The 13,421-nt window shown below is 36.2% G+C and overlaps 1 protein-coding gene across 2 annotated transcripts in view; it reads right to left on the bottom strand.

The window, feature by feature from the left end:
* Window positions 1-214: 214 nt before the first annotated feature.
* LOC124640733 (IDLSRF-like peptide) overlaps window positions 215-13,421 on the bottom strand; it is an 84,562-nt gene continuing 71,355 nt past the window's right edge. For both annotated transcript variants that reach the window (XM_047178638.1, XM_047178639.1), the window contains 3 exons: window positions 8,061-8,189; window positions 2,564-2,716; window positions 215-2,240 (listed from right to left, as the gene is read on the bottom strand). In XM_047178638.1, coding sequence (XP_047034594.1) covers window positions 2,047-2,240; window positions 2,564-2,716; window positions 8,061-8,189 — 476 coding nt within the window. In that variant the 3' untranslated portion in view covers window positions 215-2,046. The remainder of the gene's footprint in view (window positions 2,241-2,563; window positions 2,717-8,060; window positions 8,190-13,421) is intronic.

Below are 13,421 nucleotides of genomic sequence, written 5' to 3'. Positions count from 1 at the left end.
TGAGGAAATATTTTATATCCCTTTTGTGGCTATTCTGTTACCGATTCTGATTGTAAATACCAATAAGTGTAAGAATATTTTTTTTGTTGCAGCCTAGTCTAGAACACTGACTTTTAGAAACAGTTTACCCAATATATTTATACTGTTACCAATGTCCCAATAAATGACCTTTAGGAAATTAAGGTGACTTGAAGAATTTTAAATGAAACTCAAATTCAAGATGATTCATTTATTGGTTTGTTATTTAAGAACAATAAGCCATTTATACTTAGTTCAAAACACATAATATCATCTAACAGAGTTCAAAGATCGCCATTTTGTTGCATATTAAGAGAATCCGACGCAAGTTAAAATTAATAACCTAGGTATATCACTAAAACCATTGATATTCATAAAAATTTACTTATGCTAACTACATTTAGTTAAAATAGTAACATGAATTTTAGATCTAACGGAGAGAGAATATATTTACTACTGATAGGTACACACTGAAACATTGTGATTGAGACTAAAATTTGGCGACTGAAAATACTAGAAGATTCATTGTGGCGTATATAAACTTCTGACAAATACAGGCTGCATGTTTATTATTTTTTTATCTGGCAACATTGCGAATTAATAACGGCCATGTTCCTTTTCCTTCCCGCCATTTGTTCAAATGTCAGTGTATTATGCAATACATCTGCTGGCACCGTTGTAAGTGTGCTTACTTTAGTAATTAAAAAATAAAGCGTTACGCTTATGCAAAAAACTATGCGTTATTTTGTGTGATTTGTCTTAATGAACATCCAATATTACATCGTGTACCTTACTCCTCTCATTCGAAATGAGACATTATATTAATAATTCGTTGTCTTATTAGCCCGCATTTGACAAAAGTTCTATCATTACAACACCAATATGTAGATTTAAGATGTTAAAAATGAGTGACGATAGAATTTGGAATCTAATGGGTTCGAATTTTATATCTACGATGTTATTTTTTTTTGCTACTTCTTACTCTAGAATAAGTAACATACAATAAATCTAACATTTATTTAATAATCACATTAATTTTGATATGTATCTGGATTCAAGTGCAGCACCGTTATAACTATGCTTTTTATTTTGATAGTATTCTTTTCAATGGCGAAAAAGAACATACCTACTAAAAGGGTCTATAAAATGTCGTACACTACAATACCGATCATATTAAAATAATTGTACTTTATTCGCTACAGATTATAATCTATGATATGTATTTCTTACCTACATCTAAGTTTACAATGATATGTTTCCATGGTCCTATTCTGGATTTTTCCAAAAGCCAGATATAAAGCGTATGCATTCTTTCAACGATTCTTATATTTTTTATTAATCTAAGGACACACATCTTCATATCAACCAACTTTTAGCTTTATATCTCGCTTAGAATGGACGCTTGACGTTTCAATGGAGTCGCCTCTGATATAAGTCCAAGTAAGGAAGGATAAATTTTAGGGGGCGACATTCAAAAACCACATACATTCTGTAAGTTATCAGGGTCATCATGAAGTGAGATGCGATAATTAGCCTAACTTTGACCAGTATAATACTAAAGTCACAGTCTTAGCCTCTTTTCATTTCACACTTAATGATAGACGCGAGTGGTGGGCCCTGATAATCTTAATAAATATAAATTTAAAAAGAATTTTGGTTTATAACCTAAAGAAGCATATGTATATAAAAATATACCTATCCTAATCGAAAATTAATACCCTCTTTCTCTACCTAAAGATTCACTGTAAGCAAAAGTGATTCTACTCCAAAAGAAATGATTTTTAGTTTCAGAAAAGTCTACGTGGCCGGTTGTAGAAATCGATTCTGAATTCCAAAATTATTTCTTGAAAGGGTTTTCATTTTTGTAGTACACAGACATTCAACAATCTCGCGGGACAGAAGTGTAAAGGGTATGATTTACTTTCTCCTATATTTAATGGAGTCGTAAGGAAGGTAACTGTAGAAGGATGAGCTTATCGGGGCAAATTGGACGACGTGATAGTAATCAGAGGCAGACTCCGGTCCTATTCAGTCCAGGAATCCGGTGTTCACCAGTTTCTCCAGGAAGAATTTAACATCGCCGAGCTCCGAGTCCTTGATGCCGAGTGATTTGAGCATGCCTAGATCCCCGTTCTCCACTGCCATGAATACAGAGCGTAGGTGTTCCAGGTCCGACCTCATCAGATGTAGTGCGGCGCCAAAATCTTCGATCGTTTGGGATTCTGGAAATGAAAAGCAAATAATATTAGACTTCAATGTTGTTTATATTTGTAAATGTTTGTTTTGAATAACCAGAAATAATTAAAACGTCTACGTTATTATATCTGTTTATTATTGGCACCCAACATGGTTTATGTCAGTCCCAGTTGGGCGCCATACAATTTACAAAATTACGAGCAATATTTCAAGTAAGATGAAATTGTTACCCAAACATTTTAGGACGAAGAGTTCATCCTTTTAGGGAAGTAGCTAAAACGATACATTTCTCATTGCTATAATTTTTTTGAAGAGCCGTAGTGTCGGTCGTAAAAGGATGATATATTACCTGAGAGCGCAATAGCGACCTTTTCGACTCCGCCTAGTGGTTCGAGAGCGTCTCGCGCCTTACTTCCAAACAACTTTTCCAGATAGTTAGGCCCGTGGGAAGCCAGTAATGATTGGAGAAACGATGCCGTCTCTTCAACAGGTGGCCTCTTGGCTGTAAAATCGAAAATATTTTTATTGATACGATGTATATTATGATTACGATAGCATAACATAAATGGAATTTAGATTTGTAATCTTTTTGGCGGGGACATTTTGATGTGATTTTGACGTTAAAAGGTTTCTCAATTTATAGGTACTTTTGATAATAAACTACAACAGTCACTATAAAATGTAGGTAGATTCTATACACATTAACACATTAAAGCATTAATATTACGTCATTGGACTGGTACAATTTAGTAATCGATAATTTTTCATTACTTAAGTAAGCGGTGTGACTAAATGGTTATTTTTAGAAAGTTTAACCCTCGTAAATGTAAGTACCTAAGCACTCGTCTGGACATTTCAGCCGTTTACAGTTTCTGTACTCGGAATAACGATAAACTGTTGTTTTTGTTCTTAAGAAATTGCTTCGAACACCACTTCCTTACCTATATTCACTTCCGTAATTGTAAGGCATATTGGTACCACTTCGATAAAATTCATACAATTTACATTGGAAATGTTTCTGTTTCTGCATTGAAAAGCAAAAAAATGCTTAGATGTGTAAAAACACATCTAAGCATTTTCGATTTGCGAATATTAAACTATCCCATACAGGAAAGTAATATATCGGATCCCTTCCTATGTCCTAGTAACGGCCACTTCAAGAAATATCTTTCCCCAAGTTAAAAATCTGTAATTATTCTATTCAGCTTAACTTTCTTTCATCCCTATTCTATGAAATGAATTTGTTAGCTATTAATAAAGCGTTGTTCATTATTTTTCATTGTTCACGGGTCGCTTTGTGAGTTTGTTCCTCCATTTCATGCTACTGACGTGAACCGGGAACAAAGGTTTTTTTTTTTTATAAAAACGAGGGAAAACAATGAACTTGTCTATCAAATTGTTGTTGTAGATCAACGATGAACATTTTCTCTTTTCATTATTCTTCTATTTTTAGGAAAAAAGAACTGCTTCGGGGTCATTGGTCCAAGAGCTTTTGAGGAGATATACTGTGGCATAAAACCTATTCATGATCTAGCTAGTTGATCCTTACCAAGAAACTCTTTTCAAGACATGCTCACTCGACACCCAATGCTAATTCCATATTCAAAGAAGGTCACAGTTTTATTTATTCTTCAAAAGCTGTTAATACTCTCCTCAAACCTAAGAAAGTTTCTACAGATGTTTTTAAATGAAGCCTTTTGAAACCAGCTGCCGTAGATTTCAACTCCGTAGCGAGTCTCAAAGAGAAAATGTGGGCCACAGATGTACGAAGCAATGTTATGTTCATGTTTAATACTGCTAGCTTCAACGTCAAAAATCTGAACGACAATATTTTATAGCAACTCCTGAAACGAAATATATAATTTAAACTGCCATCCTTCAACAGATACAGCCCACTTATACCTAGTATGATTATTCATGTTCATACAAGGTACAATAACGTTATTGAAATGAAGTTAACTAAAAAGAACAAATATTTTATTAAAATTACTGGCTGGCTACCTACCCTAAAAATGTTTCACCACAACCCAGCATCTAAAATCTACCTTCAATGCTGAACAACCAGTTACCCACATTTTGCGTTAAACATGTTTAATTAGGTAATTCATGAGGTAGATCGTGAATTAACTTAACAGTTGAAACTAAAATAGTACTCAGTCGGTGTATGACGTAAATTCTAGTACCTAATTTTAGCCCAAAGGCAGAGAGCAAATATTCAGAATTGTGTAAATATTGTATGCTTTACGAAACGATAATTCACGTACCTACCTTCATAAGCAGGTAGGAATGAAATGATGAAATGTAGGTAGGAATGAGATACGTACATATATTGACAAACATTTTATTTATACCTACACCAAAATGTACCTAAAAAGGTGTTCATTTTTAGTATAATTTTGCACAAACATCACTTTATGATAAAATCCAGGAATAAACTTTATCCTGCTTCTTTTGTAGTACATATTTCCAATTGAAGAGGATCACTTTTTGTGTACTCCCTCCGAAAGACAGGATTACCTACCTACCTACATAGTAATAGTTGCTTAATTGAATTAAGTTACCCGCTACTATAGAATAAAGCTACACAGAAGCAAAACTTATATTGTGAAATCATTCCTGAAACCTTACAAAGATTAATTTCATTTTACCGTAATGAAAAGTTCATTAATTATTCTGTAGACGCCTGATTTTACATTAATACGAAATACGAGAAATACGAGTTATTTCAATACCTAATTTAAAATGCATCGAGTTACTGGAATTTAGACGGTTGAAAGCTTACGGAGAATAAACGTAGGTACTTCAACATGGGAGGAATAAATTGACCTTATATCTACTAAGTTTTGTTTAGGTCTGATCAGGCGTTTGAAGTAAATTAACCATGTCTCTAATTACGCATAATTTTTCACTAATAGGCATTAAGTATGATGTGTAGGTTCTACACATGAACAGTGAATCTGAAACAGCTAGTCTCTGGAATAAGGAGGTAATAGATTGGGTAATATTTGCAGAAAATCAATGACTATAACATGGTATAAAAACTCTTCAAGCACATTTCACAGTTAAGTCTCGAATCCACATTTTTCAAGCTGACGTTATATAAAAAAAACTTAAGTGTGTATCTGTAAATACTTTTTTTAAGTACCTCTGAAGCGTAACTCGGTAACTAAACACGTTTTTTCAATTGTTCCCTAGAACCCAATTTGCGTTGACCTTTCAAAAGTATCACCTACCATGACTTTGGGACGAAACCAAATAGCCATCATGAAAATAAGGAAACTGTGTAAAGGGAAAAATTCAAACTGCCGCTTTTTTGGTTCGTAGTTTTACAAGTATTTTAGAGAAAAAAAAACGCATTGTATTGAAATCCCATCCTGCACGTCTGTCGTGACGGGTTCTGTTTTTAAAATTAATAATAGTGAGAAATCAGAAATCAGAAATCAGAAATTTTATTTGCTAGAAACATGGTATGGTATTACAAGATGTTACAGTAGGTATGTGTTTCACATGTCTCGCCGTTTAACCGGCATGCAAATATTATTATGACCATTATCATAATGTGGAATTACAATTTAAAAAATCTAAAATAATATTGAATATTAAAACAAAGTCATTAGGCATATTTGACAAACCAAATTATATGTATATAAATAAATGCGATTTAACAAAAAAAAAAATTACAAATAACTTTCTATATTTCTCGACGTACAAGACATGAATTCAGCTATTGAATAAAAACATTTGTCAATTAGCCATTTCTTAAAATTAATTTTAAATTTTGCAAGTGTCATCTCTCGGAAATGCCTGTGAATTTTATTATAAATCTGAACTGCCATGCAACTGCAATTTTTTTTAAACAGAGTTGAGGATTTACCTGGGACAATCAATCTGGTGGGATCCCTTGATGAATATTTTTTATTAAGACTCGCTTTCTCAAAAAGATGGCCATGTTTTTTAACAAACACAGCGATTTCATAAATGTATAGACCAATAACAGTCTGAACTTTTAATTTTTTAAATAAGGGCCTGCAAGAGTCTAGTGGCCCCACCCCACATATTGCTCGTATACATTTTTTCTGAGAGATCAAAACCCTATTTATGTCCGTCGAATTACCCCATAACAAAATACCGTAATTTAAAACAGATCCCACATATCCATGATATGCCAACAAAGCCATTTTGTCACTTGCCAATTTTCTTATTTTTCTAAGGGCATAGACAAATCTGTTTATGCGTGTACACACATTATTTACCTGGGCTTTCCAATTGCAATTTTTGTCTAATAATATACCCAAAAATTTTGTTTCATTTACTTCTTCTATACCTTGCCCACAGTGATCTATTGTTAAACTTTGATGTGTACTTTTGTAGTTTCGGAATTGTATAAATTTTGTTTTATGTATATTTACGGTTAGGTTATTTTCAGCAAGCCCTTTTATTATGTTTTCTACTGCACTTTTTAGTATTAGTTTATAGTTATTGATGTCATTGTTAGGATCGGGTATAATGACTGATATGTCGTCTGCAAATAACGTACATTTGTGTTTAGTTGCTTTTGGAATGTCATTTATGTAGATCAAAAAAAGGAGTGGCCCCAACACACTCCCTTGGGGAACTCCAAATCTATTAAATTCGTAGGTTGATCTATTTGAGGCACAGTTTAAGTTACTATCAATACCAGTAATCTCCACACATTGTTTCCGGTCACTTAAGTAGCTCTCAATCCACTGTAGAGCATTTCCTCTAATCCCATAATATTCACATTTTTGTATTAAAATTTTATGATCTACGAAATCGAACGCGCTGGACATATCAAAGAATATTGCTGAAACACGCTTCTTTTTATCGATCGATTCGGTTACACTTTTTATAAGCGAAAATGCGTCCAGCGTAGTAGACTTATTTTTCTGGAATCCATTCTGTTCTTCTGATAATATGTTATGTTTATTTAGGAACTTTACTAAACGTGTGTAGTGAGACAAAAGACAAACGCTGACATTCGTAATGTCAAAAGCTCACGTACACGGAATCTCGTAACACGTTTCAGAAGTTGATATGTACCTAGTACTAAGGATTGCTTTTAGCAGTGCCGTATGTGCAGCTATTTCTTTGATGTGCACTTTTGTCACTAGAAACATCTCAGTTTAGCGTACTTGCCTCCTATATCTTGCTATCTAGTCAGTATAACAGTGTCTTGGGTATTTCTTTGTAATTCTTTTATTTGGGAAATAATATGGAAGCTGGCTCATGATCTCTGCATTTTGCCCAAAATTAATAAAGACTATCATGGACTATATACAATTGGGATGACTATTATGTCCTTTACGTCCAATTTCCATTAACAAGACTCGCGTGCATCGGAGATCACGTAAATGTTTGTCCTGCGCCGTTCCGTTCCAATGGGCTATGAGATAGAAGGAATAGGGAGTGCACCTGTGTCTGCCAACATACACTATAATATGTCCTGCGCAGCTATGTGTTCGCCTTAGGTATATGAGAACAGCTGCCGTGACCGGCTATCAGCTAGGACTTTAAGGACAAAAAAACCGGCCAAGTGCGAGTCGGACTCGCGCACGAAGGGTTCCGTACCAGAGCAAAAATGAGCAAAAAAATCACGTTTTTTGTATGGGAGCCCCCAAAAATATTTATTTTATTCTAGTTTTCAGTATTTGTTGTTATAGCGGCAACAGAAATACATCATCTGTGAAAATTCCAACTCTCTAACTATCATGGTTCATGAGATACAGCCTGGTGACAGACGGACGGACGGACAGAGGAGCGAAAACAATAGGGCCCCGTTTTACACTTTGGGTACTGAACCCTAAAGATAGACCATGGTGTCTTACCAGCAGTGCAAAGCTTGGAGTCCTCATCATATCCATCGATGCAGTCAGGAGCTCCGTCACACAGGTACTGTATGGAGATGCAGTTGCCATCCACTGGACACTTGAACGGCTCGTAAGGGTGACAGTATTCTGGAACATAGAAAGTAGCATATTAGTTAAGGTATAAGGTATTGAACGCTATCGGTCCGGGGTCAAAGACACAAGTGAAAAACTATTGTTTGTAGGACACTTGACGTTCAACGTGTTAAATGACTTTTTTATAAAAAAAAATGTATATATAATAATAATAATAATATGCCCCGCAGGGCATCTGAGGCGGATGACGGGGAGTAGCGACCCCGCGGGGCTATATATCCGAGTGCTCCAGGGAGAGTATACTGTCCCCCATCTCCGGCCTGCCGGAGTGAAGCATGACGGGGGATAGGTCTCCCGCCTCTTGGCTTGCCTTCATCGGCCGGTCAGAGTGGAGTCGCTAGAGCAGGGTTAACAGCCCGCTCGTAGGGTAGGTGCCTCGTGGTAAGTGGCGAGTGGGCCGGTGATGCTGGACCCACAGGGAGCGCGTGATCTGCGTTTAAAGTCCGCCGAGGTATCCTCACCCTTCTCAGCCGCTCATGTCCCTGTTGCCCTCTTGTTGCTTTTCAGTGACTGATTCCCGGGGGCCCAGTAAGTGAGTTGGCGAGTCTCCACCTGCCATTTTTACGTGTTTTTATTACATTGTTATCGGCAGGTGCCATAGTTCCCGTAGTTTCCCCATTCCTAGTCCACTAGCATCCCATCACAATAGCCCAAGTAGTTTTCATCCATAGTTAGCAATAGTTTAGCACAGAACCGGGGATTGTCCTTGGGTACATTTCTATAGTGTATACAGGGATAATCGTCGGTTTTGTGTCACCATTTCATTAAAGTTGTCTCAAAAGGGCTTCAGCGTGTTGGCTTCGGCCCCACGTTCGCCTCCCAAAAATCCGGGACTCTATAGTCCCGAGGTCTGGAAGAGACATACATTTATAATAATAATAATATGCCCCGCAGGGCATCTGAGGCGGATGACGGGGAGTAGCGACCCCGCGGGGCTATATATCCGAGTGCTCCAGGGAGAGTATACTGTCCCCCATCTCCGGCCTGCCGGAGTGAAGCATGACGGGGGATAGGTCTCCCGCCTCTTGGCTTGCCTTCATCGGCCGGTCAGAGTGGAGTCGCTAGAGCAGGGTTAACAGCCCGCTCGGAGGGTAGGTGCCTCGTGGTAAGTGGCGAGTGGGCCGGTGATGCTGGACCCACAGGGAGCGCGTGATCGGACTAGTAGGGATCGATATAGCGAGGTATCCTCACCCTTCTCAGCCGCTCATGTCCCTGTTGCCCTCTTGTTGCTTTTCAGTGACTGATTCCCGGGGGCCCAGTAAGTGAGTTGGCGAGTCTCCACCTGCCATTTTTACGTGTTTTTATTACATTGTTATCGGCAGGTGCCATAGTTCCCGTAGTTTCCCCATTCCTAGTCCACTAGCATCCCATCACAATAGCCCAAGTAGTTTTCATCCATAGTTAGCAATAGTTTAGCACAGAACCGGGGATTGTCCTTGGGTACATTTCTATAGTGTATACAGGGATAATCGTCGGTTTTGTGTCACCATTTCATTAAAGTTGTCTCAAAAGGGCTTCAGCGTGTTGGCTTCGGCCCCACGTTCGCCTCCCAAAAATCCGGGACTCTATAGTCCCGAGGTCTGGTAGAGACATACAAGATAATAATATAATAATAATAAATTCGTTTATTGATCCACAGTTACATTCACAAATCACTTCTTAATGTTATGAGGTAGATTACAATAAAGGTAAACTGTAACTATATTACTAGAGTCATTTTTATCAGTTCTGTGGTCCCCAAACTAGGCTGTGCCTGTATCTTGGGGACCTATAGACTTATAGACCTATAGACCTATATGGATGACTATATTTCGCGATCGTCGATTTCACTGATTATCTTGAACAGTAGTAATGCTTGTAGGCTTGTACCTAATATTTATAAAAGGCCTGTATAAAGATTAAGTAATAGAATTCGCTGTGAAGATAAAATACCTGAACACGCTATTTGCGGAGTAAGAAATTGACAAGCATAAAAAATAAATCACAGAAAGACTAAAGTGCTAGCAATAACTTATGGGCACTTAGCAAAACAAAACAAAAAACTTGCTCAAATAAATAAATCCGCTGAAAACACTTAACGAAAATCTCTTCATCAATTTAGAAAAGGTACAATCCAAACAAAAGAAGTAAAATAAAACAAAAGAAAGAAATAGGTAATCTTGTAAATAAAAAGTATCGCATTAGCTGAATCCTTAGAACAATCGTATTTAATTGAATCTTCTAAGGGCCAAGCTCACTGACAAAATAATCATTAGTTTCCTAAACAATGGTTTACTATGAATTATTACGTTCCATTTTCATAGTCACCAGTTGTTTTAAGCAAACTGACGTTTATGATGAACTTGCCCTAAGTGACGTCTAAAGTGTGACAGGGCCTAAATAAACTTTTCAATGTTTTCACAGATTCTAAAGGCCGACAGATTTCAGTAAAAATCCAATTCTATTAGAGGTAATATCAATTAGGCCTGTCCAAATTGTGAGCATTATCTCATTTACGGACAAATCCCCAGTTTTTGGGGAGTAATTATTCCTAATGGCAACATTCCCGATTAGATGGCTAATGTTTTGAAGGCCCTTTTTAGTACTACATTGATGTAAAAAGCGAGGATTGCACGGTCGACAGAAAGATGTGGTTTCATATCATGTTATTATGCTAACAGTGCTTCAGATATATTTACATAATTATGTAACAGGAGTTTGGGCGTAACGGTAGTTAATGGCATTTACGTTTTATATATGGCTGCTCATACCTAAGTACATGTTTGTTAATATGTATCTGCGATAGGAATTTCACTTCTATCGATTCACGAAAGCTTACGCTAACTTATAATAATTTAGTTAGCTTAACTTATAATAATTCATACATAACCGAAAGGTGTAATATAATTATTTACTTTGTTCCTAAATTTAAACAATATTACGCCTGGCAACCCTAAGTTTCACCGTTCCTTTTCTTCCACAAACTAGTTACGTTCCGTTCGGCGCTTTCCCTCGTTAGTGAAACTCTTTGGTAATTATTGTTTCTGTGGAAGCTCTAATTTGGGAAATCGTATTAGGGATTGGTTAGGTCTTTTTGTTTCTGTTTTAAGAGATGATTATTTCTTGTCTATTGCTATGCTGTATTGGGAAAGAGATTTATCCCTATCAATGGATGTTATTTCGGCTGAAAGGCGTCCACTTGTAGGTACCTACGTCCAACTGTAGGTATTATTACACATAATGTCTTTCGAGCTTCGCAAAAATATTAAGTTCGTCGATACTTTAGCCAATATACTTTGTACTCACTAAATTATATGTATTGCTACTTAAATCATAATTTCTATACAGAAAATATAAACGTTACTTTTCCTAATTAATATATAACTACTTTTACCTGCCCGAATGTTCGTAAAGGACCCGAAGTTCTTATTTTATTGGAAACAGGTTGTAACTACCTGGGCAATAGGTACCATTTGACTTTCTTTTATACCTCCGTTTTGCAAATGGCCTTTATTATTTATATTCTGTTATTTTTTTTCCGCTGATATTAGAAACGAACGTTTGGTTTTTATAAACAATTACATACTCTGTGTGAAGTGTGTGTTGTGTGAAGAGATGTAAAGCAACTATGTTTATAATCATCGAATGTCAAGTCTCAATAAATTCTAAGCGGTATATACGATCAGTTAACCAGCTCCCAGTCCAGTTTTTTCCGTTTTCCAAAGAAACTACGCAGATAAGTTGTTGCGTTTTGCCTTCCCAAATAAATGGGCTTTCTAACGATGAAATATTTTTTTCAAATCAGACAAGATTTCCCGATCTAAGTGCGTTAAACTAAGCAAACTCTACAGCCTTTTTTGTTCCCAAGTTTGTTTTCATTTCTTTAAAAGCAGCCTCAAACGTATAACAAGATAAATATAGAATGATAGCTAACCAGCCTTCTAACAACTTAAAGGATGTTATCAATGACACTAATAACGTTGTTTGTCAAAAAAAGTTGACGTGTAACAAATAGCAGAAACAAGATGGCGTCTCGAGATATTGGTAACGATAATGTCATAAATTATTCAGAGCCTGTCTTTTGTTTTTACATGGAAATTCTTTAAGAGATATGTAGACATGTCTTTTATGATTAAACGTATATCACTGAGAGAGTTAATTAATTATTAACTTTTTGTAAAATGAAGAAAAGGTACACTAATAGCCATGATTAGCAACGATCACGCAGCTTAGTTAAGCATGATATCTAGCTAAGTGAGAACGATTTTCATAAATCTCAGAGCCTGAAAAAATGTTAGGTACTGCCGCCCGATACTTGTCAAGATAATTGGGTCAAAGTGCTCTCAGTTTAAAACCTAGGTAATATCCTGTTAGTAAATGCTTCCACGAATAAATTCATGATCAGCGAAAACACCTACAACGGGCAACCCTAATTTGAACCAACAGCTTCACTTACGTAATTGAGAGGCAATTTTATTACGCGCCCGATGGAGCACATCATCAATTTCCAATCCAAAGCTCCACTTTACTTAACTTTACGATCACCTAACAAATAACCTAGGGCATAACTTTACCCGGCTAATATCAGGATTCTCCGGGTAAAGCCCGTATTCTCGTTTATTACGATACAATTTACTGAGACACTCGTAAAATTCGTCGCTTTGTCGTTAAGTTTCGGCGGGTGTTCTAAAACTTAATTTTGAGTTCTCGTCGTGGTAATTACGTGAAGTGCCGTTAGCGGGGTCAAGTGGGAAATGGACAGTGGGTCGATACCTGAAGATGTTCGTTGAACTTTTAATTCAATTAGGTATATTTTAAAGGAGATTTCTGAATTTTTATCTGAATTAAGTTTTATAAAGACTAACTCTGTCTGCTTGTCTGTGTGAATTATAGTGTAGTTGGTAAATACACAAATATTACCAACGCCTAGATTAGGTAATAAAAAAATATATGTTAAGGTACCCAGACAATGTCATAATCACTATTCATCTACTTTATTTATATTATGTTAATTATCAATATTTGAACGTCTAAACAACCTGGAACATCGAAACTCAAACAAAAGTCTTGAAACAAAAATCACGGACAAACTCCATCGAGGAAAAATCTCATAAAAAAAAATAAAGAAACAAAGATCCTTTAATAATACTTCCAAAACGCTTCAAACAACGCTTTATTAAAATGCTTCTTTATAAGGTAACTTCAGGCATTAACGCGATTACACACTTGTCTAACTTAACAGGGCTT

The sequence above is a fragment of the Helicoverpa zea genome, chromosome 21 (genome assembly GCF_022581195.2).
Source record: "Helicoverpa zea isolate HzStark_Cry1AcR chromosome 21, ilHelZeax1.1, whole genome shotgun sequence".
Lineage (NCBI taxonomy): Eukaryota > Metazoa > Arthropoda > Insecta > Lepidoptera > Noctuidae > Helicoverpa > Helicoverpa zea.
Note: the sequence above shows the minus strand (reverse complement) of the source record. Positions and strands in the feature narration are given on the sequence as shown.